General features: G+C 45.8%; 4 protein-coding genes across 6 annotated transcripts in view; 3 read left to right on the top strand and 1 right to left on the bottom strand.

Annotated features, from left to right (window-relative positions):
• LOC144987221 (uncharacterized) overlaps nt 1–27678 on the bottom strand; it is a 223153-nt gene that overhangs the window by 32343 nt on the left and 163132 nt on the right. The gene's annotated exons all lie outside the window — the stretch shown is intronic.
• The window catches only part of LOC144986855 (uncharacterized), a 265622-nt gene that overhangs the window by 114094 nt on the left and 123850 nt on the right, over nt 1–27678 (top strand). The window lies entirely within an intron of this gene.
• The window catches only part of LOC144986781 (NLR family CARD domain-containing protein 3-like), a 47134-nt gene continuing 21181 nt past the window's right edge, over nt 1726–27678 (top strand). The window contains exons 1-8 of one of the 2 annotated variants that reach the window (XM_078934848.1): nt 1726–1964; nt 8221–8358; nt 8441–8545; nt 9082–9201; nt 9637–9692; nt 9783–11625; nt 14096–14272; nt 19754–19930. In XM_078934848.1, coding sequence (XP_078790974.1) covers nt 8273–8358; nt 8441–8545; nt 9082–9201; nt 9637–9692; nt 9783–11625; nt 14096–14272; nt 19754–19930 — 2564 coding nt within the window. In that variant the 5' untranslated portion in view covers nt 1726–1964; nt 8221–8272. Of the gene's footprint in view, nt 1965–8220; nt 8359–8440; nt 8546–9081; nt 9202–9636; nt 9693–9779; nt 11626–14095; nt 14273–19753; nt 19931–27678 lie in introns of both variants that reach the window. The other variant, XM_078934840.1, reaches the window with a different exon arrangement.
• Nucleotides 21683–26766, top strand: LOC144990530 (uncharacterized). Its single transcript, XM_078944052.1, has 2 exons — nt 21683–21715; nt 24218–26766. The coding sequence occupies exons 1-2, from the start codon at nt 21683–21685 to the stop codon at nt 25175–25177; spliced, it is 993 nt and encodes a 330-aa protein (XP_078800178.1). The 3' UTR covers nt 25178–26766.

Raw genomic sequence — 27678 nt, 5'->3', positions numbered from 1 at the left:
TAACCTCAGAGTTGGTTGAACCTCCTTTCTGAAACAGGCCCCTGTTCTCTGTCTTTAGTTCAGGAAACAAACATCCTGCAGCTCCTGACAGTCATTTCACCTCCAACAAGAAGCCCCGCCCACTTTTTCATATCAGGACAAAACCTGATCAGGGGCCTCATTTATAAAACTTTGCGTAGGATTTGCGTCAGAAATGGCGTACGGATGAAACATAGGACGTGCGTACGCAAAGAAATATTCGGATTTATAAAACCGTGCGCACGCACATCCTACGCATCTTTCCCTTAATAAATCACAACCGATTCTAAATGCAGCGCAGCTTTTTGCGGCTTCATGACACGCCCATATTTGTCCATAAATAGTCCGTGAAACGCCCACAAATGAATATTCATTGATTGCGGAACCATGGCAAACACCGAGAGGAAATCAAAAAAACGTAACTTCACTCAATGTGAAGTAGAAGTTATCGTTGGCGAGGTGGAAAAGAGGAGAAAAGTGTTGTTTGGAGGGCACAGTGTGGGCATTACTAATGCCAAAAAGGCACGTGAGCGGCAAACGGTGGTGGACGCCGTAAATGCTGTAGCCTCACAACCATTCGAGGTTGTGAGGCTACAGCGCTCCATGGGGGGGGGGGGGGGGGGGGGGGGGGGGGACACCGGAGCGCCAGATGCATGCGCCGGGGGGACCGGAGCGGCAGATGCACCGGGTGACACGCGTGGTTCCTCCGAGTGCTCCTCTGTAACGCCGGGCCCAAAAGCCCGCAGATGTCCAACAGGACGGCTCGAGGAAGTCAGAACCGGCTCATAAGCCAGTCGTCCTCATTTGCCAGCACGTCTTCTTGCTGTCTAAAGATGCGTTCACTCTGAATTCTTCCATTTGCCACATCTTCTAAGAGCGTAAGATCAGCCATTGTGCGTCATTACGCATTGTGATGGGGCATTTTATAAGCTACAGATGGATGTCGGTAATAATCCACGTGGAAATGGGAAATTGTTCAGCGCAAATGTAATTTCTTGTTGCTTTCTGAATGGTGGAGACATACGCCATACATTGTTTTATCAAAAATAAAACAAACTAAAGGCATATGCATGAATACCATAATTCTGTAGCTTATGAAGAAATGTTTTAATATGAAAACAACTTTCCCCAGTGGATAATTAGTACGTCCGTCCGCACGCCCACACCTTTGTCTGCTCCTCCAGACGGACACACTGACGAGAATATCAGTTTTGTACATTATTTCGTTCTGTTAACTATATTATTTATGAGGATGAATTGCACAACATGCCAATATTGCAGAACATATTTCACTTTTCTTTTTCCAAATAAGTGTTCATTTGAATTTCTGTTGTAATTTTCGTTTGATTTTTTTGTTTGTTTCACTGCTAATCGATCAAACGGGTCTTCGTGTAGGCTGTTAATTGTAAGACTTGCTTTGTGAAGTCTTCATGTTATTTCTGAGAGGCAGGATTGTCATTTTCACTTTCACGTGTTTCTTCCATCTGCCGACGGCGTCACCGTTTCTCATTTCACCCGTTTTTGTGCGTACGCCTGGGTCAGAGCTTGCTTGAAGGACCGCACATTTTCCCGTCAAGTTTGCTTTTTATAAATCTCAACTATTGCGTAGAGAGTGGCGTACGCCTTCTTTTGTGCGTACGCAACGTTTATAAATGAGGCCCCAGATCCTGATCCTCTGACTGTGGGGCAGTGGCTGTTAACTACGTAGACAACAGGTATGTTGAGGGTTTGATTCCAGGAAGGCTCACAGTCTGAATCTGACATTAAAATTCCACTTCAGCTGCTCCACCTGCTGCCCCGCCCACCTGTGCTGCCCCGCCCACCTGTGCTGCCCCGCCTCCATCCAGGTGAACTCTTCCTGGTTGTGAGTCAGTTATCAGTGCTGCAGCTGCGTTGACACGGTGAGGGAGACTCTTCTTCCTCTTCATCTCTTTGCAGAAACTGAAGTGAGTTTGTTTCTGGAACTTTGTCTTCACTAACTTGACTGTTTGTTTCTGAATGTTTGGAGAAGATCTTCTTCTTTCTCTGCAAACTCTCATCACTGCTGTTTCCAAATCAACAACATGGAGGACTCTTCTTCATCACGTCAACAACAATCAGCTGATGCTTGTTGGGTTTTTTCATTTCTGACTCCAAACATTCTTGTTCTCCTCCATCCAAGTCTGTGTGTGAATTCATTACTAAAGTAATAGATTACAGTTCCAGGTAACTGTTTGCTGGAACTCAGTAGAGTCATATTTCCTCATTACATGTTCAGGAACTCTCAGATTCCATCAGACAAACATCCTAGAATAGAAATGTTTGTAGCAGAGAGACCATGAGGCGTTCGTGAATGAAAACAAAGATTTTTCTGCTTTTCTTCACCAAATATAAATTCTGTTTTTTCATCTCATCTTAAATGATTGTGTTCAATCTGCTGTTAGTCTACAGTGACCCTAAACTTTAGTTGTTGAGTTCCTCATGGGTGTGTCTCAACTGTTTTTAGCAGAGTTGTCTGTCTAGTTTTTCTAGTTCAGTCATTTGAACTTCATGACATGAGTATTGGAGCCACCATCAAAATAAAAAAATAAATACATTTACCTGAATAAAGTAGAACAATTATGAGAAAAAAGTTTTTCATTTCATCAAAAGAAACTCGTAGGATAATGGGATAAAGTGGCCATATTTTACAATATTAAATTAATAATTTGATAAGTTATAAGTTGAAAATTAAAGTCTTAAATTTATACAGTAATTGTCGGCTAACTAAGAAGATTCTTGGTAACAAACAGGAACCAGTTTGGTGAGAGACGTGGAGAACATTGTCTTTCTTTCAGAATCGGTTTCACAAATAAGAAAATATTAAGTCTTTTAGTGAGTCCACATCAATTCTAAGGTGAATTGCAGAGAATTTCAGGACACTGGACGTCTTCAGAAGAAGATTCTTGACCCACAAGAAGTGGATTTCTGGTAGGAACATTTACTGCAGTGTAGTTGCAGAGTTTCAAAGGCATTATGCTAAGTTTACACATTCAACTCTTTAGTTTAAGCTTTATTTAATAGGGACAGTGCACATTAATGAACATCTACCAAACAATGATAGGCGTAAACATGCTGGATTATAGCAATGATGCTAATTTGCATCCATAGTCCCTAGGCAGGAAACATAAAAATAGGACAAAACAAAAGACAGAATCACAGATACAATAAGAACACAAGAAGGTGGTACATTATGAGAGTTAAATGTCAGTGGCTACAGGACTGGTTTGCTTTCAGCCACTGCTTGAGCTGTGTTTTGAAGGTCTGTAATGTTTGACCCTCCCTGATGTACAGTGGAAGACTGTTCCAGAGTTTACTGGCCTTTATAGAAAGAGCGTTTTGTCCAAAGGCTGTTTTTCTGTATGGAACCTCACAGTCCCCCCGAGACGAGGCCCTAGTCCTGAGAGCACTGTGAACTCTTTTTTTAAAATAGTCAGACATGGGAGGCGGAGCAAGTCCATGTAACACCTTGTACATCAAACAAGCAAATTTAAAATTTTTAAAATTCTCAAAGCTTAACAACTTGTACTTTTTCAAGATATTACAGACATGGAATGACATTGGTTTTCTATATAAGACCTTAAGGGATTTTTTGTAGAGTGATTCCATGGTTTTGCTCGTATTTACACCCGCCAAGGACCAACATGTAATACAGTATTCAATATGTGATAGAATCATTGAATGCAGAAACATTCTAGCAGCTCCAAGTGTTATGAATGGTCGTATTTGTTTAAAATTATTCAAATTGAATTTTACTGTATTCGATATTTTTTTAATATGGCTCTTGAAGCTTAGAGTTGAATCAAGAGTCACACCAAGATACTTAAATTTAGAGACAATTTCCAGTTCCTCTCCTTCCAAAAATATACCTGAATGCTTGATGTCCAATGGTTGCTTAGTGAACATCATACAAACAGTTTTAGTTGTATTTAACAATAAGCAAGATTTAGAAAGCCATTAATTTACTGGAACCAGAGCTGAGGTAAGAATAGAGGCTGCTTCTTGAATATTTTTTGCGCTAGTGAAGATGACAGCATCATCAGCATACATTTGAAATTCAACATTACCACATGTGTTTGGCAGATCATTAATATACATAGAAAACAATAAAGGCCCAAGTATTGATCCCTGTGGTAGACCAACAGGGACATCTAAGAGAGTTGATTTGACACCGTTAATACAAACACACTGTTTTCTGAATTCTAGATATGATTTTATCCACTGAATTGCATCCATAGAAAAGTTGAAGTATGTTAATTTAGACAAAAGAATCTCATGATTCACTGTGTCAAATGCCTTTTTTAGATCGAGAAATACAGCGCCGACGCAAGGATTAGAATCCAACATGTGTTTGATCTTTTCTATAAATAGACAGTTTGCAAACTCTGTTGAATGATGTTCACGAAAACCAAATTGCATTGGATGTAAAAGAGAATGGTGTTTATTTAAATGCTCATTTATCAGTTTTGTTACCCACTTCTCAGCAACTTTAGAGACCACAGGAAGGATACTGATCGGCCGATAATTGCCTATGTTTGAACTATCACCAGATTTAAAAATTGGGGTGACAGTAGCCATTTTCCAAGACAATGGCACATATTTTTGTTTAAATGATAAATTGACCATATGTGTTATTGGTAGAAGTAAGGATTCTTTGCATAGTTTGATGATATTTGTATCCAGCCCATGGACATCCTTGGCTTTAGAATTTTTTAATGAGCCAATAATTTTAGCAACATCCAGCTCTGTGATTTCTTGTAGAGAAAAAACAGGTTCTGCAGGATCAATAGGTCTGGCAGTCAGAGTAGGTTCTTGAAACATTTCTGTTATCTCCTTAACTGAGTTAATGAAAAAATGGTTAAATTCGTTAGTTAGAACAGTTGGATTGATTTCCATTACATTGTTAATTGTGAGCTCAATATTTTTGTTTGAGTCATTCACTTCTTTGCCAATTAATTTATTAAGATTTTGCCAGATCTTCTTGGCATTTCCCTTTGCTTCAACAATAATATCCATGAAGAATTTTGCTGTAGCCTTTCGCAAACTTTGGGTTACTTTATTTCTTAAAAATGTGAATTTTTATCTATCTGTAGTGAGGCCAGTTTTTAATGATTTTTTAAGTTGTTTATCTCGGTCCTTCATTATTTTTCTACATTCATCATTTAACCATGGAAACGAGTTCCGCTTTCTCTTATGTTGTTTTACTGTTCTGGTGAAATCTGATAAAATTTCATTTATTTTTGCAAAAAACAAATTGCTAGAAGTTTCAATGTCCATGCTTTGTGTTGTTTCACTCCAGTCAGTCCTTTGCAAAGCTGCCTCCAGATTTTGCATTTGAGTTTTTGGGATTGTACTGTAAGAAACTGTGGGTCTAAGTGACTCATGAAAACGTTTTTTTGTTAGCTTCCTTGAGAAAAAAATAGCATTATGATCCGATAACCCAGTCATATGGTTAAAAGTCTTAGTGATTCTTTCAGGCTGGCTTGCAAATAGTAAATCTATGAGTGTTTTTGAGTGTGAGGTTATCCGAGTGGGTTGTTTTATTAATTGTGTGAGGTTAAAATGGTCAGTTACTTGTTTAAGATGTTTTCTAATCCTTTTTTCATTCCAGTTTATATTAAAATCTCCAACAATTATTATCTCTTTATGTAAACCGCGATGATTAAGAAGACATTTTAGTTCATCATAAAAATCCAATTTACTAGATGGTTTACGATATACACAAATTAAGCTAAATGACATGACAGTTGAGAGTGAAATATTCACGCCAATACATTCAATGTGCATGTCTTCTGGCCATATAATCTGTTGACATTTTAGACTGCTTTTGACATGCAATAAAACTCCTCCACCCCTGCCATGTGTCCTGTCCTTCCTGTAAACATTGTACTCAGGTATAGTTATTACTGCATCTGAAGAGGAAGATGTCAACCATGTTTCAGAAAGACAGAGAAAGTCAATGTTGGAGTTGCACAATAGGTGTTCCAGCTCTCCGTGTTTGGATGCCATACTCCGTATGTTTATATGTCCACCCAACAGCCCTTTTGGTTTGGCTTGTGGGTCCCAAATTGTCCTTGCCTGGTTTAAGGTATGAAAAATCTTTGTAGACCTGTGTCTTCTTAACACCGGATTTCTGGTTTTCTTCATTACGTTTACATCAGAAGTGGGTTAGGGGTGTAATGTACAGCACTCACCAATTGATGTTCCTCTAGTGTACACATTTGGCTGTGTCTCTGGTAAATTTGGTGATGGTCGGGCTGCCTGTAGTGGTTCAGCTAGCTGTGGTGGTAATCCATCTTGCAGTGAAGTAGGACCAGCAAGCACTGGTGGTGGAAATCCAGCTAGCTGTGGTTGTGGAAATCCAGCTAACTGTGAAGTAGGCCCAGCCAGAGATGGTGGTGGAAATCCAGCTAGCTGTGAAGTAGGCCCAGCTAGCAGTTTTGGTGGAAATCCAGCTAGCTGTGAAGTAGGCCCAGCCAGAGATGGTGGTGGAAATCCAGCTAGCTGTGGAGTAGGCCCAGCCAGAGATGGTGATGGAAATCCAGCTAGCTGTGGAGTAGGCCCAGCTAGCAGTGGTGGTGGAAATCCAGCTAGCTGTGAAGTAGGCCCAGCCAGAGATGGTGGTGGAAATCCAGCTAGCTGTGGAGTAGGCCCAGCCAGAGATGGTGATGGAAATCCAGCTAGCTGTGGAGTAGGCCCAGCCAGAGATGGTGGTGGAAATCCAGCTAGCTGTGGAGTAGGCCCAGCCAGAAATGGTGGTGGAAATCCAGCTAGCTGTGGAGTAGGCCCAGCCAGAGATGGTGATGGAAATCCAGCTAGCTGTGGAGTAGGCCCAGCCAGAGATGGTGGTGGAAATCCAGCTAGCTGTGGAGTAGGCCCAGCCAGAAATGGTGGTGGAAATCCAGCTAGCTGTGGAGTAGGCCCAGCCAGAGATGGTGGTGGAAATCCAGCTAGCTGTGGAGTAGGCCCAGCCAGAAATGGTGGTGGAAATCCAGCTAGCTGTGGAGTAGGCCCACCCAGAGATGATGATGGAAATCCAGCTAGCTGTGGAGTAGGCCCAGCCAGAAATAGTGGTGGAAATCCAGCAGGCTGTAAAGTAGGCCCAGCTAGCAATGGTAACGATGGCCTGGGTAACTGTAGCTGTAGCCAAGGCTGGTGTAGATCTAGCCCAGCCAGCCGAAGGCCCAGATGTAATCCAGTTAGCAGTGGTTGCGAAGCATTCAGAAAATTTGGAAAATTTGTGTTCAAAGATTGAGGACCAGGGTTTAGTTCAACATCTCCGGCCAAGAGCAGTATAAGCACGAGATTAAAAACACTCAGAAATGGTCTGCTTGAAACGGACTGTTCTGGTTTACCTGGTGGCTTGGCATGGCCATAGTCCATTATTCTTGAAAATAGCAGGTGCTGACTGCATTTGGCTGGATACTGGGTTACTTTGTCCCTTTTTCTTAGACATGTAGAACTTAGCAAAAGATAGAGATAGATAGAGATAGAGAGATAAAGATAGATATTTAAAAAAAAAAGAATGGCTTACAATCTGCTCCTTTCTTGGCTTTTGCAGAGCAGAGCGATCATCTAAATTCTAAAAAAGATTAAATCCTAAACAGGTCCAATACAATCTTCCTGTAAAAATCCAATGGAATCTGCAAGCAAACTAATGAATCTACATCATCAAATCAATTTGTTCTTCAGTCATTTTCCTTTGGTTTTTAGTAAAATGACAGGAAGGCAGGCTGTTTCCTTGTTAAATTAGAAGTTTTTTTCTCCTCATAATTCTATGACTTTCTTTTTGTAAAATTACAACTTTTTTCACAAATGTATAACTTTATTCTCGTAAATGTATTTTTTTTATTTTTTAGGACAGCCCCATAATGCCGTGGTAGAATGTGAATTATTTAAACAACTATTTTTTCCTGAGGCTCACAGGTCTGTAGTTCTAGTTTGTTGTTTGTGTGTCAAAGTGACTGAATGGAAATGTTGCTGCTGCAGCTCCATGTCTTCACCTGGTGGAGGGAGAGCAGAAGTGCAGCAGCTGATGGCAGCTTCCTCTGCCTCCCACTGCTGTCTGACTGCATTCACCTGAACCTGAGAGGAAACACAAGAGAAGAGCCAATCAGTGGAGGAGCAGCTGATCTGTTGGTGAAGGAGGATCAGAGCTGATGATGAGGAGGGTTTCTTCTGCAGGTGAAGGAGGAAGGTGTGTGTGAGCTGATGTGGATCCAGTGAATCCAGCAGCATGGATCAGTGGGAGGAACCACAGGAGGGAGCCCCTCCCTCTAGAAGCAGAGATGGTAACCATGACAACCAGAGCAAAGCTCAGAGGTGAGATGAACATCTCCAACTGTCCATGATCTTCTCCATGTCAGAGCTCAGGACTCACACCAGCAACCTTCATTCTTCACAGGAACCAACCTGGACCTGGATCTGAATCCAGCTGTGGGTCCAACAGGAGTGACAGATCAAAGCATTCTAATCCTGACTTCAAAGTCATCCATTCAGGAGTGGAAGAGTGAGTGTTTGTCAGAGTTTTTGGAGGCTGGATTCTAGTTCAGATGATCAACAGTTTTCAGATGAAGGACTTGAGGTCTGGTTCAGTTCTGGATCTCTCTGATCAGACTCACTTGGAGCATCATGTGTGTGATGAGATCTTTTCAGTTGAGTCTTCTGAGAGTCTCTGAGAGACATCAGAGATGTTGGAGAAGAAAACATGTTGACTGCTGACTCTGACTGACGGCAGCTCCAGTCTAATGAGAAGAATCACTGCAGACTCCTAGGATTCAGATTTTCATGCTTTCCAAACATCACATTGTTCTAGTTTGACTTTCTGCTATCAGAATTTCTACATTTCTACATGGAAAATTGGAATCAGCTTTTCTAGAAAAAAGTCTGGATTGACTGACAGAAAATGCTGAAAGCTGGAAACTGTTGATCCAAACATGTCATGTTATTCCAGACTAAACAGCTCAGTCTGTGTTCATGTCAAAGTCCATCAGCTGTTCATGAAGAAGCAGATCCTCCAACACTCTGATGGTTTTGTGTTTGCAGAGGTCAACAGGTCACACAGAGAGTCCAGTCTGCAGCCTCCAGCTGTGGATCCATGAAGAGTGACTGGTCCAAAAGTGATCCTCCAGACTTCAGAACTGAACCAGGACCTTCAGACTCACAGTAAGAAGCAGTTTCTAGTGAACAAAGCAGAGTTCAGCTCTCAGCAGGAACAACAATGTTCTCATCAAGAACATCAGCTGATCCATCCAGTAAGGTCAACCATCTGCTGTGAGCGCTTTAGGTCTGAGAGGAAAGAAAAGAGTTGGACAACTCTGGAGGACACAAAGCTCAGTCTGTGAGGATGAAGCAAACAGCTGAACTTTTCTCTGAGCTCAGTCCAGACATGAGCTCCAAACACAGCTAAAGCATCATTTAGACCTTCAGATGGACTAGATCTGCTCTGGTTTCACCTGGAAACACATTTGCTCACATTCAGCACAGTCTGGATCACAATATCTGAGTCTGAAGATCAGAGAGGATCTGCTCCATGATCAGAGTTAGTCTGGAACTTCCCACTGACTGCTTTGATTGTTGTTCACTAACGTTTCTCCTTAGTGTCCACAGAGAGAAGAAGAGGAGCGGACCCCAGTCTGCAGAAAGACCCAGAGCTGGTGAGTCAGAGCCTGATCATCTGCTGATGGATTCTTCTGGAAACATGTGGAACACTCATGAAGGAGCTTTTTTCTCTGCTCTTTCAGCAGATGTTGGTCTGCAGGAGATGTTTGGAGAACATCAGATCAGTCTGAGGAGCAGAAGTGAACATGTGGCTGAAGGAACTGAAGAAGCAGGAAGAGAAACGCTCCTCAACAGGGTCTACACTGAGCTCTACATCACAGAGGAACTGAGACCAGAGGGTCACACCCAACATGAGGTGATGCAGCTGGAGACCACCACCAAGACCAACCAGCTCCATGACACTGCAATCAAGAACCCAGACATCTTCAAAGTCCTCCCTGACCAACACAGATCCATTAGAGTGGTTCTGACCAGCGGAGTTGCTGGAGCTGGAAAAAGCTTCTCAGTGCAGAAGTTCACTCTGGACTGGGCCGAGGGCTTGGAGAACCAAGACATCAGTGCTGTGGTTCCTCTGTCCTTCAGGGAGATGAACTTGATCAGAGATGAGCAGCACAGTCTTCTCACTCTGATCCAGCTGTTCCATCCAACACTCCAGAAGATCCCAGCAGAACAGCTGTCTGTCTGCAAACTTCTGTTCATCTTTGATGGTCTGGATGAAAGCAGACTTTCTCTGGACTTCAACAACAGTCCGGTGGTGTCTGATGTCACACACAAGTCCTCAGTCAACGTGCTGCTCACTAACCTCATCCAGGGACGTCTGCTGCCCTCAGCTCTGGTCTGGATCACTTCCAGACCTGCAGCAGCCAATCAGATCCCTCCTTCATGTGTGGACAGACTGACAGAAGTCCGAGGCTTCAATGATGCTCAGAAGGAGGAGTACTACAGGAGGAGGTTCCCAGATGAAGAGCTGTCCAGCAGAATCATCTCCCACATCAAGGGCTCCATGTCCCTCTACATCATGTGTGAAGTTCCAGTCTTCTGCTGGATCACTGCTGTGGTTCTGGAGAACCTGCTGACCACAGAGCAGAGAGGAGAGCTGCCCACCACCCTGACTGACATGTACTCCCACTTCCTGATGGTCCAGACAAAGAGGAAGAAGAACAAGTACCAGCAGGAACATCAGACAAGTCCACAAGAGCTGACGGAGACTGACAGGGAAGTTCTTCTGAAGCTGGGGAGGCTGGCATTTGAACATCTGGAGAAAGGAAACATCATGTTCTACAAAGAAGACATGCAGCAGTGTGGTCTGGATGTCACAGAGGCCTCAGTGTACTCTGGAGTTTGTACGGAGATCTTCAGAAGAGAGTGTGGGATCTTCCAGAAACCGGTCTACAGCTTTGTTCATCTGAGCGTTCAGGAGTTTCTGGCTGCAGTCTACATGTTCCACTGTTACTCCAACAGGAAGGTAGAGGTCATTGAAGACTTTGTTAAGAACAGCATGAAGAACCCATCCCTGGATGAGTTTCTGAGTATAGTCACGGAGAAATCCCTGCAGAGTCAAACTGGACACCTGGACCTGCTGGTTCGCTTCCTTCATGGTCTCTCTGTGGAGTCCAATCAGAGACTCCTAGGAGGCCTGCTGGGTCAGAGAAAGAATGATCCAGGAACCATCCAGAGACTCTTAGGAGGCCTGCTGGGTCAGAGAAAGAAGAATCCAGAAACCATCCAGAGAGCCATCAACAACCTGAAGAAGATCAACAGTGAAAGAGTCTCTCCTGACAGAAGCATCAACATCTATCACTGTCTGATGGAGATGAAGGATCTCTCAGTTCATATGAAGATCCAAGAGTTCTTGAAGTCAAAGAGAAAGTCAGAGAAGAAACTCTCAGAGATCCATTGCTCAGCCCTGGCCTACATTCTGCAGATGTCAGAGGAGGTTCTGGATGAGCTGGACCTGAACCAGTACAACACATCAGCTGAGGGTAGACGGAGACTGATCCCAATTGTGAGGAACTGCAGAAAGTTCAGGTGAGTCCAGAAGTGAGTGTGTTGATAAATCAGATCAGTGTCCAGATTGGTTTACAAATATTAATAGATGTAAAATGACTAAAAAAAATAATTATATTTTAGCTAAAGAGCAAAGAAGGATCATATTTGTCCAAATTAAATCCAATCCAGAATCTTCTGAAAGGTTTGAACCCAAAGCAGATGGTCCAGAATGAAAGGATGTCTTCATTTCCACAATGTCAGTCATTCTAAAAGCACATTTCTAAAATGCTCTTTCTTCTGTTCATCATCTTCTTCTAGATAAATCCTTGATCTGTGAATGAAACAGTTTGATGACTAAAGGAAGAAACTGAAGCAGAAACTGATTCTTTTTTCTGATCCTTTTGGTTCCTTTGTTAAGTCAACCATCATCCGCATACATACAGTCTCTGTTGAAGATCTGAGTCCAAGTAGAACAGGGGGTACAACCCTCTTGGGACCCCCGGTCGCTCTGGGTGTAATCCGCTTTGGCTGCGGGGTCTGGGGTGGGGTGGGGTGGGGGGTTTGTCGGCCGTGTCCTGTGGGGGGGGGCATTCTGAGGGGGAGCCCACTATTGGTACGGAACATGGGGGGGTTGACTGGTCGGGGTCTCCTCTGAGACAATTGCCGGTTGCCCCGGCCGGTAGGCTGCCTCGGTCCCGTCGAGGCTTGACCAGAGCTCTTCTAGGGCCGGTGTTTGGGGGTGGGAGCTACTTGGCAGTGGCCCCCCTCCCATGGTTGCCGTATGGAGTGGGCCCCCCCTCTTTCGGTTTTATTTGCACCTTAGACATGTATGGCTCTTGGTAGGGGGGTGCTTGGACATCACTGCCAGCAAGCAGCATATGTCCTCCTAACACCCTACCCGCCAATTTTAACCGCACCTTAGACATTTTGGGTCCCTTGGTGGGGAGGGTGAGGGAACATCACTGTGAGCAATCAGGAGATCTCCCCTTAGTGCCCTACCCGCCAATTTTAACTGCACCCCCCTTAGTACACACACCCCTCCCCCCTCAATATATACATTCCAACATAAACACACTCACATGAACACACACACCCTCTCAAACACACATACACGCACACACATTTTGCAAGGAAGGTGGGACCAAGGACCATCTGTCCCCTACCCTTTCCCTGGTGGGGGGTACGGGGCCCTTGGCAACGGCGGCCGTGCCCCTTGGGTGCCGGTTTCCTGGGCCCGGCGGTGCTCTATCTGCGCGGGGAGGGGGTTCACATTACACCTAGCGGGGGGTGTTGGTGTCCCTGGGGGGTGGGTTCTGGTCCTTACCCGTGAGCGCTGGGCCCCGCCAAATTTCCATCTGTGGCCAAGCCTGGTCGGGCCATGTTTACAACACCCCTTGTGGGCCCCCTTTTTCCCTGGGGTGCCCCCCCTCCTGGGCGGGGGCGGCGGGCCCCTGCCTTGCTCCTCCCTGGACCAACCGTGGGCCGGGTGGGTGGCTGCCTTGAGTGCGGAGCGGGTCTCCCTTGGGGGGCCCTGGCTCGTACCTGGGGTTGGGGCGGGGGATGCCCGGAACTCCTGGGTGGTGATGGGGTGCTCGTCTAGGGCTGTGGGCGCCCTTCTCCGGTGGGGCCCTGCGTTGGGCTCTCCCGGCGCAGCAGGGGGGCTGCTCTCCTGGTTGGGCTGGTGCGGCACTCTCTTTCCCCCCATGCCTCCCTGCTCTCTGGCTCTGGGGACCCTGCTGACCAAATCCGCCTGGGTGACGGATTTGGTCGCCCGGGGGGCGGTTGTTCCCTGCCTGCTCCCGTGTGGCATTGGGGGGTTCCGGCTGCCGCTGCTGCTTCGGCGGGGGTCTTGGTGTGGGGATGGCTGGGCACTCTCCTTCCTTCTTTTCACATTCCTCCATCCATTTTAGAAGAACATAAACACTCACCTGAGCACAGGTGTTAGCTCACCTTTGCACAAATAGTTTGCATGATTGAATGAATGAAATATTTCACAATAGTTGGTTTTAAGGCATAAGTATGTATGTGAACACTATCTGTTTTGTGTACATGTTGACATGTGGACATTTTTGCAGCTCCCAGGTGTGTTGATAACATTTGAGTGTGTGTGTGGACAGGCCCCGCCTTTTTTGTAATACATTTGAATCTTACCGTAATTATAAACAACCAGTAAACTTGCTGCTTTATGCTGCTTCATGGTCTTATCCCCCCTCCCCTCCTATTATCACCCTCCTACCCCCCTCCCCCTCCTACCCCCGTGATCCAGATGTTCTACTGTGAACTTTGGGGTTCAGACCTCAGATCACTGATAGACTGAGGGCAGCATGAAGCTCCATGGAGCTCCACCTTCTCTCCTCCAGCTGCAGTTGAAAGAAAGATGAAGGTCTGAGAGAGACTGATTAGGAGTTGGAGGACTGCTTCATGATGAAGATGAAGCTCTGATGAAGAGAGAAATGTCCAACTGGAACTTCATCACAGCCTGAATGTTTGTCTTTCTTTCTCTTCACAGACTTTCAAAACGATGTGGATTCACAGAGACTCACTGGAAAATTGTGGCCTCAGCTCTGAAGTCCAACCCGTCACACCTGACAGAACTAGACCTGAGCTACAACAACCAAGATGATTCATCCATTGTGGTTCTGTGTTCTGGACTGGAGAGTCCAAACTGCAGACTGCAGACTCTGAGGTACGAACATTGAAGCTGCTGGTTGATTAATTTCTACATTTGTAGTTCTACACTGAAGCTGAAAGGTTTGGATTCACAGATTCTCTGGATTTTCCACAAATCGAACATCTTTGATTCTTTGAAGAGTCTGCAGTGGAAGAAAACATTTACTTAGATTTTATTTAGAACAAAGATGTTTCCATGGCAACAAAAGGTTCAGCTGTTGAAACATTTGACAAATTTCTGAGTTTAAAGAGTCAGAAAACAAACCAGAACTCAAACTAATGACAGACTAGTCATCCTGATTAAACCTGCCTGAAAGCTGACCGAGGTCAAAGTTCAAATCACACACAGCAGAGCACGTGAGCATACATGTGTACTTACACAAACACAAGTGTGAGTGCAGACTAGAGAAGAAAATCAGAGAAAAAAGGAGAGTTTTGATGAAGAAATTAAAGAATTCAGTAAACCTGCAGAGGCAGATCTGGGTTAGGACTAAACTCTACTAGGTTAAAGTCTGATGTTTTTTTTTTTTTTGGATTTCCCATTTCCTGTAAAATCTTTTTTTCACAAAAAATGGGTTCGTATCATTCTTCAGAGCCAATGAGCTCTGGGTGAATTTGATGGGCGTGAAATATTAGCATATTTTCTAAATATTGAAATTAAAATTGTTTTTTATTCAGGAAAAGATTAAAATCAAAGTTAAGTGTAAAGAGACTATATGATTAACAATATTTGATAAAGGATTAAATGCAGAATCTAAAGAGAATGAGTTTATCGTCAACACGCTGTACCACAGCAACACTTCTCTCAGAGGTCAGTGGTCCAGAGTGTCAGAATATCTTCTGCTCTCTCCAATGGTTAAGTAGGTTCCTTCTGAGGGTGTTTCTCTGTGTGGATCAGTTTCCATGTGAACCAGAGTCTGGAGTCAGTAACTGGACTTTAATGTTGAAATTAAACATTTATCTTTTATTTTTAAATTTGACATTTAGATAAACAGATGATATTCAGTTGTCATTGTCACTGGTACAGAACTGCTCTCTGGTCAGAGCTTCATTTACTGGATTCTAGGAATTTGGGCAGCAATTCAATGCTGATTATTAACGGGGTTAACATCATGGATATTGATGCTGATTATTTTTTATTGAAATGTTTGTTTATAGAATAATATTGGAAATACAAATAGTTTTGTTAACCAAGTGTTTAATTAAAGTTAAAGTACCATTAGCTGTCACACACCTAGGTGTGTAAAATTTGTTCTCTGCATTTTTTTTTTAACTTGTCCTGTCCAACAGCTAGGCAGGCAGATGAGAGCTGAGGGCCTCTTGTGTTGGACATATTTTACTTTAACAAGAGGGGTTGTTAATCTTCAGACAAACCAAAGGTATGTCTGGATAAACCCCTTTTGTAATTGAGGCCAAACTTTATTAATTTCAACCATGTTTGAAAATTTCGGGTGTTGGACCGGACGGAAAAGGAAAGAAGGGAAGAAGAGAGGGATGTTAGAGAAGGGGGGGGGGGGGGGGGTGATAGTGAGAGGGGGGGGGGGGTAAGACCATGAAGCAGCATAGAGTAGACAGGTTTGCTGGTTGTTTATCATTACGGTAAGGTTAAAATGTAGTACAAAAAGGGAGGAGCCTGTCCACACACACGCTGAAATGTTATCAACACACCTGCTAGCTGCAAAAATGTCCACATGTCAACATGTACACAAAACAGATAGTGTTCACAAACGCATACCTATGCCTTTAAACCAACTAGTGTGAAATCTTTCATTCATTCAATCATGGAAACTATTAGTTCAAAGGTGAGCTAACACCTGTGCTCAGGTGAGTGTTTATGTTCTTCTAAAATGGATGGTGGAATGTGAAAAGAAGGAGGAGGAGCGCCCAGCCACCCCCACACCCAGACCCCCGCCGCAGCAGCAGCGGCAGCCGGAATCCCCCCAATGCCACACGGGAACAGGCAGGGAGCAACCGCCCCCCGGGCGACCAAGACCGCCACCCAGACCAGGGCCAGCAGGACCGCCGCGAGGCCCCCAGAGCCAGAGAGCAGGGAGGCGCGGAGGGAAAGAGAGCGCCGAACCCAACGCAGGGCCCCACCGGAGAAGGATGTCCACAGCCCCACACGAGCACCCCACCACCACCCAGGAGTTCCGGGCATCCCCCCTCCCCAACCCCAGGTACGAGCCAGGACCCCATCTATAATCAAAGAATTTACATTCATTCTGCGGTTGACATTGATTAATTAAATCAGTCAGAAGTGTCATTGGAATGCAGAGGAGGTCCACCGCCCCGTCACTTTCAGTGCAGCAATAGGTACGTCGAGCAGTCATCGTTGCAGCACCAGATCAAGGAATGCATGGGCGACGTCATTTCCCAGAAACGGAGAAGCAGTAGGGGTTCGCAGGCTCAGGATGCAATGCATAGATAAAACAAAGCAGTATTAGTCTTGACAAGAATATATAAATAACCCAAAAACTGATCAGTTTCAAAATGATTGAGATAAATTAAATAACAGTGCTTTTAAAGAACAAATCTGAGAAAGTGAAATTTAGTAGATAGTTAAGGTAAAGACCCATTGTGGATTTATCGCACCCTAGAAACCACCATAATTACAAATTCCAACAGTGAAATGATAGTGAAATATATGACCTGCACGAAATCTTAACACCAAATTTTTATATACTCCAATGATGAGAAAAGTAATCTTTGACAGTTTCAGAGGGACGCACCTTCTGGAGGCCATCGAGGAGTAGGTGATGGGAAGAGTAGCCAAGGAGATTTGTAGATGAGGAAGGTCAACATCCCACGTAGGCAAAGGATTACAGCTCGGCTGGATTTGATGCTTTATATTTGATATTAGTGGTTCTCAAATTGGTGAACAACAAAGTACAGACTACTAAAATTAATTAGCCAAGGGCGTCTGGATACTGCAAAAGAGAACTTGAGAGCCATGAGGGATCATAGGTTTTGATAATACTTTTGCTAGACTGAACCTTAAGCATTTAGAGGCGGAGTATAACAGGCCTCTAAATGGGGATGCATCTAGCAGAGTGTCATCTGCTTAAGCAAGGCAGATAGAAGACTAACTTGTGGACACAAGATTTAACTCTTGAATTAAGCTTGAGAGCGCAAGTAATATATTTCCTACGGTCAGGGTAGAAGTTGCTCAAGGTGTTATTTAAACATTAACTAAGTCAACCGATGACACAATACTGTCATTCAATATTGAAACAGCCTTAATATAATCTCCAACGATGAAATAACCGGACGACCCCTTCAAAACCATCAGAGCTGTAGATACTGGCTGCCGGACAAACACAAACCACTCTTCTTAAATCCTTTTCCCCCAAACCAGAAGGCGCAGACTCAGAAGAACAAGTGGAGGGAGCCTGAAGACACAACAGGCATCACAAAACCACTCCAGGCATAGAGAGGGAAAGATCAAACGCAAAACACGAAAATCCAGAACAGGAACACGGGGCCCAGGATCGAACTACCCAGACCAAGAACACAAGATGAACAAATGACCATAGGACCAAAGCTACAGCAAATGTCAGGTGGCCCAATCATTGACAAATCATATTCAACCAAAATTTGAATAAACAACATGCTGCACAAAAGCTAGAGATGACATAATGGGGAGAGACAATGAACCACCCAAATCCATAGAAGAAAAATAAATCCGGACGGGTGGAGGACCATACATTATAGACAAGGTGGAAACCCAGATTTGAAAATAAAGTTTTTTCCACAGAGATTCAAAAGACCAGGGATACAGAGGAAAGTTGGCCACCAAGAAATCATCAATAACATGCAAAATGAAGGGCACCCATCGCCAACAAATATCCAGTACAGGGCTTCAGATAATAAAGTCGATTTTATGAGGACTGCCACGACAGCGGAAAGGTAAATCGACAAATACTTCGAGCGCCAACTGAAGGCCAAGAGACGCCACTGAGAGGCATAGAGGCAGAACAGTGAGACCATCAGTGATAACAGTCATCCTCAGCCTTATATCGCGTTCGGAGGAAAATCGTGGAGACAGCATGGGGAGATGAAGAAAATGTATACCAATCCTGAAGGCGCATGGGGAACCAGGCCACTGATGCCCAGAAGATGAACTGCGAGGCGCTAACAGGTCTAGATCAAGTCACGTCAACCTGAAAACTTCCCAGGGGCCACCCTTAGTGGCGGCTTTGAAAACAAAGCCCCAGAAGAATCCATCACATAGCCCCCACGAACCTCCAAACCAGAGAGAGAATAACAAATTAACTGTCCAGCCGAGAAAACAAGGCCGCGACGAGACTAACACACTCACTAATGCGGCCGACGCAAGTCCCTGAAGCCAGGGCAGGACCCACTGGGGTACACAGAGCAGGGAAAAACAGGCGGAGCAGAACCAGATGCAGAAGGTGCAGGGGCAACGAACGAGGATCGCTGAGTGAATAAAAAGCGCCATAGACGCTGCATAAGAGAGACCAATCGTAGGGAAAATGTCCACAGAGCAGAGACGGGTCCAAGAGACACTGATTCACATTCTGACTAGCCAGCAGTTACAACAACGAAAAAAATAAACAGAAGAACCGCCATAATAATAAAGCCAGCATCGAATTAAAGATAGTCAAATTCAGCCAGCATGAGAAACCTGTTTAAACGAGGACCGCCAGCCTTCACAACCACAGAAAAGACCCCACAACCCCTGAAACGACAACAGGACGACGCAGAACTACGCAGCAGAAAAGGAATCAGAAGTGCATCATGAAGGACCATGAAACAAAACTACAATTCCCAGGGTCTTTAGGGGCGTGACGTCACCGAAGTAAACAGGAAGCAAGACGCAGCCTTAGAAAACTACACGGGAAAAGAGCCGCATGACGCTCACCGTAGAAAATTGGGGTGACAACGGCAGACGAGAAGACCCAGACTGCTCCTGATTGGGGGCCACGGACATCCCGAACATCGCGGAAAGCACACCCCCTGCAGATGCACGCGACCGCGGCGAAACGAACGCGCTGTGCGGCGTCAGCCGCCCGCTGATCGCCGCAAAGGAGAACAGACGCGGCGAAACGAAAACCCCACATCAGAAAAATGGGGATCATCCATCCGAAGGACACAGCAAGACGCCGAAAGAGAAGGAAACCGGCGAAGAATGAGCGCTGAAGGTAAGAAAGAGAATGAACAACTGCGCACCTGGGCTTAAATAGGACGCTGAGCAGGTGAGTTAATTGACTGAACCGCACTAGGGTATTTACCTGTAAAACACTGCAGCGAGTATCTGCCCAAAATACGATAAATCGTCATTTCAAGTCATTTCTGATCTATTGCATTTTCATTCATGATCATGTTTTTTGGTCCAAATCCAAAAGAAATGAGCAAACAGATAAAATGTCATCTGTCAGTCTGTCATCAGGGCGGGTCCCACCTGACTGAATGGACCAAGTTCCTGGACCATAAGCTGCATCACTGCTCCTGAACACACTTTTCTGTCTGATTGCAGGTTGGAGGGATGCAGTTTGTCAGAGATCAGCTGTGAAGCTCTGGTCTCAGCTCTGAAGAAAAACCCGTCTAATCTGACAGAACTGGACCTGAGCCAGAACCAGAACCTGCAGGATTCAGGATTTCTTCATCTGTGTGGTTTTCTGGAGAGTCCAGACTGCAAACTGCAGACTCTGAGGTCAGTAAAGAAGCTGAACTCCCTACAGGATGAGAAGAACGGATCAGGTGAAGAACTTTCTGATGTTTCACTGGAAGATTTTCTGTCTACAGCCGTGTTTGAAACAAACTGATGATTGGTACAGATTTTCTTCATCAGTTGAATTGATTGTTCTGATTATTGATAGAAACTGATCTGTTTCAATCAGGATCTTGTAAATCAGGGTCTCCAAACTATTTTAGAACAAGGATCCATTTTATGTCAGAAAAAATGTTCACAGATCGGCCTGTAGAAAGTTCAAGTTGGCGTCAAAATTAGTTTTCAGCTTCCAGTTTTCAGAAAACCATTCAAAGGATTCTACATCAAAAATATTTGAAGAAAATAGTTTGGAACGATTGTTAAATATTGAATCTAGAACAGACACTTCCTTTGAATTTCTCTAGTACAACAAAAACACACAAAATGTTCTTTGGTCAGTGCATCATTCAGTTTCAAAGTTATGTATGTAAACACAAGACACTAATACAAAACAAACACCATAAGCTCATTACAATTTTTCGTGAGGAGAGCTGGAAACAGACAACCATTCAACACTTCTTATCCTAGCAGCTCTGAGGAAGTCTCCTCCCACCTTAATTTAGAATTGGGTTTCCCTGGGGCGACAGTGGCTCAGGTGGTTCAGCGGGTCGTCCAATGATCGAAGGGTTGGCGGTTCGATCCCCGCTCCCACCAGCCAAAATGTCGTTGTGTCCTTGGGCAAGACACTTCACCCTCCTTGCCTCCAGTGTGGCTCCACTGGTGTGTGGATGTGTATGAATGATCCCGGTGATGGTCAGAGGGGCCGTAGGCGCCAACTGGCAGCCACGCCTCTGTCCGTCTGCCCCAGGGCAGCTGTGGCTACCATCACTAAGTATGAATGAGGAGAAAAAAAAAAAAAAAAAAAAAAGAATTGGGTTTCCCTGGTTACATGGGGAGTGAAATACCTATCAATCATAAGGTTAGTAGTTACTAATATATTCTTTAATTTTCTGCTGTGGTCACAGGAAGTTCTGTGTTTCAAAATAAAATCAGCTCACATTCCAAACACTTTTGTTTTCTGGTGAGGTCTCCAAATGTTACATGGAAAAATCCCAACACAACAAATTAAAATCAGCAGTTAGAATGATAATGAATAACATAAAGTACATAAATCCAACATTCAGTCACAGAAAACAAAAAAGGACTACAAATTATTTTATGACTAGAAATGAAAAACTATCATTTAGTCAATAAAAACAAGAAATTCTTTGTATTTAATGTACAGTTAAGCGAAAAATGCATCAGTCCTTAGTCCATCCAGTTTCAGGTCTGACTCCTACCCCATGAGCGCATATACCAGCTCTTCGACCAGCTAATTCAGAATTGACAAAGCCTCTTGGATAAGACGTGAAACGTCTTCTAACCTTAAAACCAATTTCAGATGACAGGCCCTAAACGTACTATAATCAGTCCTTAAGAACAAGAAAAAAACAGTGTTAAAAGTGTTCAAACCAGAATAAATCCTAACAAATATGCCTAAAAAACATCTCAGAACCACAATTCAACCAGTTTTCAATGCATTTAATAGACCCAGCAGCTGCATATGTCATTTTTGTTGGACTGTCTAAAAGCAGGAGGGGCTAAAGACTTTCTTAGTCTGTCTGTGGAGCAACGTTGGGACAGTATTCTGCTGATGAACATGCTACTCCTTTCCGTGAAGGCCTCATGTAGGGGGGTGGTGAGGCATTGGTCACGATGGCCTTGATTCTGGACAGAATCCTCTGCTTTGTAATCTCCTCCTCATGAGGGCTTGTTCAGTCCAACCAAAGAGCTCACCTTTTTATGTGAACTTATCTATTTTTTCCTGAATCATAGTTTTCTGAATGCGAAAAAAAAATGATGAAACCTAAAAAGTTCAACTCAGGCCCAAAGACAACAAAAGGCCATTTAGAATAGAGTTCAACACTTCATGAACACAATGAAAAGGTGACATGAAAAGCTGCAAACAACTGATAGACATGAACCAAAAAGAAGTGTCATTGAAAGTTCACTGACTGAATATTAGACGTTTCCATTCTGTAAAGAAGTGTTTTCAGGATTCTCCAAAGATGAAGTCCAAATCCATATGAAAGAAAAATTGTCTGTGTAGAGCATCAAGAATGGAAGTGAAAGAAGACTTTCATGTTCTGCACTAGCTTTCAGCAAGTCCCGTACTTCTCAGTGAGGATTTTATTGGCTGGTGGATTTTAAAGAAGTACTTTTTTTTTTTAATCTTTTCTGGACCGCTATCTACACTCATGTCATTGAAGATCAACAGGTCGATCGACGTAATGAGCACCTTTGAATAATGTATACATGCAAAATATATATAATGATGTCAAAACAGGTTGTGGCTCAGAGTGCTTTCTTTTTTATTAGGGGCGGTCCCAAATGGCTCTTTGAGTAAAAAAGGTTGCCGACCACTGTGTTAGCCTTAGTCGGTCAACCTGACAACCCAGACGAGATCCGGGCACAGAGCAGCAGTGTAAAACGCTCCTCTAAGCCTCCCTTAGGATTAGGGCTGGTGCAAAACCCATGCAGGGAAAATCAAGATGATCCTAGCTTTAGCTTATGTACTGAAAGACAGGTGAAAGGAATACGTCAGAGAAACCTTAAAGTGACAGACACCAGCACTCACAAGCAGAACTATGATGTCATTAAATGTGGTTTATTAAACATTCAATCCATTTCCTCTAAGTCCCTCTTAGTCAATGATTTAATTAATGATAACCTTAGTCTACTAGCTTTAAGAGAAACTTGGCTTCGACTAATGACTATTATATACAGGGTGACTGTGTTTGACCCCAGTGACTGTCTAGGAAATGCTTTTGCAGCTTTATGAGATGATGTTGCTTGAACCCACTCACTGTCATAAGCACACCCTGGATCTTGTTTTAACCCATGGTATAGAGATCAACCAGCTGAGTGTCCATCCATCCATCCATCCATCCATCCATCTTCCTCCGCTTATCCGGAACCGGGTCGCGGGGGCAGCAGAATGAGCAGAGATGCCCAGACTTCCCTCGCCCCAGCCACTTCCTCCAGCTCCTCTGGAGGGGACCCCAAAGCGTTCCCAGGCCAGCTGAGAGACGTAGTCTCTCCAGCATGTCCTCGGTCTTCCCCGGGGCCTCCGCCCAGTGGGACATGCCCGGAACACCTCTCCAGGGAGACGTCCAGGAGGCATCCTGACTAGATGCCCGAGCCACCTCAACTGGCTCCTTTCGATGTGGAGGAGAAGCAGTTCTACTCCAAGCTCTCCGCGGGTGACCGAGCTTCTCACCCTATCTCTAAGGGAGCGCCCAGCCACCCTACGGAGGAAGCTCATTTCAGCCGCTTGCATCCGGGACCTCGTTCTTTCGGTCATGACCCATAGCTCATGACCATAGGTGAGTATTGTAACGAAGATCGACCGGTAAATTGAGAGCTTTGCTTTTCGGCTCAGCTCTCTCTTCACCACAACGGACCGATACAGCGACCGCATAAGTACGGACGCTGCTTCAATCTGCCTGTCGATCTCACGCTCCGGTTTTCCCTCACTCGTGAACAAGACCCCAGATATTTAAACTCCTCCACCTGGGGCAGGGAGACTCCACCCACCGAGAGATAGCAAACTACCTTTCTCCGGTCTAGAACCATGGCCTCGGATTTAGCGGCGCAGACCCTCATCCCAGCCGCTTAACACTCGGCTGCAAACCGCCCCAATGCACGCTGGAGGTCCTGGCTCGATGAAGCCAACAGGACATCATCTGCAAAAATCAGAGAGGAAATCCTGTGGTCCCCAAACCAGATCCCCTCCGGCCCCTGGTTGTGCCTAGAAATTCTGTCCCTAAAAACTATGAACAGAACCGGTGATAAAGGGCAGCCCTGCCGGAGTCCATCGTGGTCCGGGAACAGGTCTGACTTACTGCCGGCTATGCGAACCAAGCACCTACTCCGGTCATACAGAGACCGGGCAGCCCTCAGTAAGGCTCCCCGCACCCCATACTCCCAGAGCACCCCCCACAGGACACCATGGGGGACGCGGTCGAACGCCTTCTCCAAATCCACAAAACACATATGGACTGGGTAGGCGAACTCCCACAATCCCTCCAGTACCCTCGATAGGGTGTAGAGCTGGTCCACTGTCCATGACCAGGACGGAAACCACACTGTTGTTCCTGAATCCGAGGTTCGACTATCGGACGGACTCTCCTCTCCAGTTCCCTGGCATAGACTTTCCCAGGGAGGCTGAGGAGTGTAATTCCCCTGTAGTTGGAACACACCCTCCGGTCCCCCTTCTTAAAGAGGGGAACCACCACCACTGTCTGCCAGTCCAGTGGTACAGTTCCCGACTGCCACGAGACGCTGCAGAGACGTGTCAGCCAAGACACTCCTACAGCATCCAGAGACTTGAGGTACTCAGGGCGGACCTCATCCTTTTTCTGGGGCCTTGCCACTGAGGAGCTCGTTGACTACCTCATTGACTTCAGCCCGGGTAATAGACAGCCCCACCTCAAAGTCCTCGCTCTCTGCTCTTCAAAAGAAGGCGAGTCAGTAAGATTGAGGAGATCCTCGAAGTATTCCTTCCCCAGTCGAAGTCAACAGTCCCCCACCTGCACTGAAGACAATGGCTGTGGAGAACTGCTTTCCCCTCCTGAGGTGCCGGATGGCTTTCCAGAATTTCTTAGAGGCCAACCGATAGTCCTTCTCCATGGCCTCACAGAACTCCTCCCAGGCCCCAGTTTTTGCCTCCACAACAGTCCGGGCGGCAGCTCGCTTAGACTGCTGATACCTGTCAGCTGCTTCTGGAGTCCCGCAAGCCAGCCAGGCATGGTAGGACTTTTTGGTCAGCTTGACGGCATCCCTTACTTCCGGTGTCCACCACCGGGTTCGGGGGTTACCGCCGCGACAGGCACCAGAGACCTTGCGACCACAGCTCCAAGCAGCAGCAGAGACAATGGAAGTGGAAAACACGGTCCGCTTGGACTCAATGTCCCCAAACTCCCTCGGTACCCGTTTGAAGTTCTCCCAGATGTGGGAGTTAAAGACTTCCCTAACGGAGGGCTCAGCCAGACGTTCCCAGAAGACCCTCACAGTATGTTTGGGTCTTCCAAGTCTTTCCAGCCTCCTTCCCCGCCAGCGAATTCAACTCACCACCATATAGTGATCGGTGGACAGCTCCGCCCCTCTCTTCACCCGAGTGTCCAAGACACAAGGCCGAAGGTCGCCTGAAACAACTACAAAGTCGATCATTGACCTCCTGCCTAGGGTGCCCTGACGCCAGGTGTACTGATGGACACCCCTGTGTTCGAACATGGTGTTTGTTATGACCAGCACAGAAGTCCAATAACAGATAAGGGGGGACATTCCTACCAATCACGCCCCTCCAAGTGCAACTGTCATTGCCAACGTGAGCATTGAAGTCCCCCAGGAGGACAATGGACTCCCCCGTTGGGGCACTTTCCAGCACCCCTTCGAGAGACACCAAGAAGGCCTCGTACTCCAAACTGCTGTTCAGCCCATAAGCTGAAACCACTGTTAGAGACCTGTCCCCCACCCGAAGGCGGAGGGACATGACCCTCTCGTCCACCGGGTTGAACTCCAACACTTGGCGGCAGAGCTGGGGGCTCACGAGTAAGCCCACACCAGCCCGCCGCCTCTCACCTTGGGCAACTCCAGAGTGGTAGAGAGTCCAACCCCTCTCTAAGTACTGAGTTTAAGAGCCCAGGCTATGTGTGGAGGTGAGCCCGACTATATTTAGACGGTATCTCTCAGCCTCTCGCACCAGCTCAGGCTTCTTCCCTCCCAGAGAGGCAATGTTCCATGTCCCAAAAGCCAAGTTCCATGACCGGGGTCTGGGCCGCCAAGGCACCCGCCCTCGGCTGCCACCTAAACCACATTATTAACCAGCTGAGTGTCCTTCCTCTTAACCCCATCATTTCTGATCACTTTCTGATTACCTTCCAGTTTAAATTAGAACATGCTACTGCCCCAGTGAATAAGAAACAGCTTAGAATAGAATAGAATAGAATAATAATAATGGATTTGATTTATCTGCGCTTTTCCAGACGCTTAAAGTGCTTACATTGTGTCCATTATTCATTCACTCCTCATTCATACTTGGTGATGGTAAGCTACTCTTGTAGCCACAGCTGCCCTGGGGCAGACTGACAGAGGCGTGGCTGCCAGTTCGCGCCTACAGCCCCTCTGACCATCACCGGGGTCATTCACGCACATAAACACGCCAGTGGAGCCACACTGGAGGCATTTGGCAGTGGAGCCACACTTGAGGCATTTGGCTGGTGGGAGCGGGGAATCGAACCGCCAACCCTTCGATCATTGGACGCCCTGCTCAACCACCTGAGCCACTGTCGCCCCAGAATAGATTAGAATAGAATGCCTTTATTGTGCACATGTGCACATTGTGCACAACATGTGGAGATGTTGTTGGAGAATACAACTCCCAGAAACCTGAAGCTGTGGACCCTCTCCACACGCTCTCCGTTGATGTAGAAGGGAGCTGGGTTGGTGCTGTGCCTCCTGAAGTCCAAAATGATTTCTTTGGTTTTTCTTGGTGTTCAGAGCTAAGTTGTTGTCTGAACACCAAGCTGCCAGCTTCAGGACCTCCTCCCTGTTGGTTGCCCCATCTCCCTTTGAGATGAGTCCGACGACTGTGGTGTCATCAGCAAACTTCACAATGAGGTTGCTGTCGTGCTGCGGACTGCAGTCGTGGGTGTAGAGGCAGTACAGGAGGGGGCTCAGCACACAGCCCTGTGGGGAGCCAGTGCTCAGTGTGCGTGTGGGAGAGAGGTGGGGGCCCAGACTCACAGCCTGGGGCTGGTCAGTGAGGAAGTCCTTTACCCAGGCACATGTGTGTGTGTGTTTGGGGGGGGGGGGGGGGGCAGAGTTCTGTTCTTTTGGAGCCTCAAAACGTGCAAAGTAGTTATTCAGCTCCTCTGCTAGCGCTGCATTTAGATGGTCTGTAGTTACTTGACATCCCCTGTAGTTGGTGATGTCATGTATGCCCTTCCACACCTCCCGCGTGTTGTTGCTGGACATATGGGACTCGATGGTCCTCCTGTGGTCCAGCTTAGCCTTTTTGACCTCCTTCCTCAGGTCAGCACGGGCAGCTCTGTACAGAGCTCTGTCGCCTGACCGGAAGGCAGCGTCACAGGCTTTGAGGAGTTTGCGGACTTGGGTGGTCATCCAGGGTTTCTGGTTAGGGAAAACCCGGATGCTTTTGTCAACAGTCACATTTCCCATGCAGAACTTGATGTAATCCAGCACCGTGCTTGTGTGTGTTTCCAGCTCCTGGTGTTGAAACATATTCCAGTCCGTCTGCTCAAAGCAGTCTTTTAATCTGCTGAGTCCATCGTCAGGCCAGGTCATTATGGTTTTTTGTGATGGGCCTGCCACTACGTCTGAGGGTGGTGTAGGCTGGGGGTAGCAGGAGGGAGAGGTGGTCTAACTGCCCCAGGTGTGGGAGGGGGATGGCTCTGTATGCATGTTTGATGTTGGTATAAACATGATCCAGAGTATTTTCACCCCTCGTGGCACACTTAACATGCTGGTAAAAATTCGGCAGTACTGTTTTCAGATTAGCCCTGTTGAAGTCTCCTGCAATAACATGAACGCTGTCAGGGTGGGCCCATTGATGTTCATTTATGATGTTCAGCAGGAGAGAGAGGGCCTTGTTTGTGTTTGCGTTGGGTGGGATGCACACCGCCATAACA

This window comes from Oryzias latipes, chromosome 2 (assembly GCF_053564925.1).
Source record: "Oryzias latipes strain Hd-rR chromosome 2, Olatipes_Hd-rR_3.1".
Classification (NCBI taxonomy): domain Eukaryota; kingdom Metazoa; phylum Chordata; class Actinopteri; order Beloniformes; family Adrianichthyidae; genus Oryzias; species Oryzias latipes.
Note: the sequence above shows the minus strand (reverse complement) of the source record. Positions and strands in the feature narration are given on the sequence as shown.

Excerpts from the sequence above, each read along its gene's own strand:
- LOC144990530 (XM_078944052.1), top strand. The coding sequence starts at position 21,683 with ATGGCCTTGATTCTGGACAGAATCCTCTGCTTT. Across the intron at positions 21,716-24,217 it reads TGGACAGAATCCTCTGCTTT|TTGGAACACACCCTCCGGTC; the intron begins GTAATCTCCTCC and ends ATTCCCCTGTAG.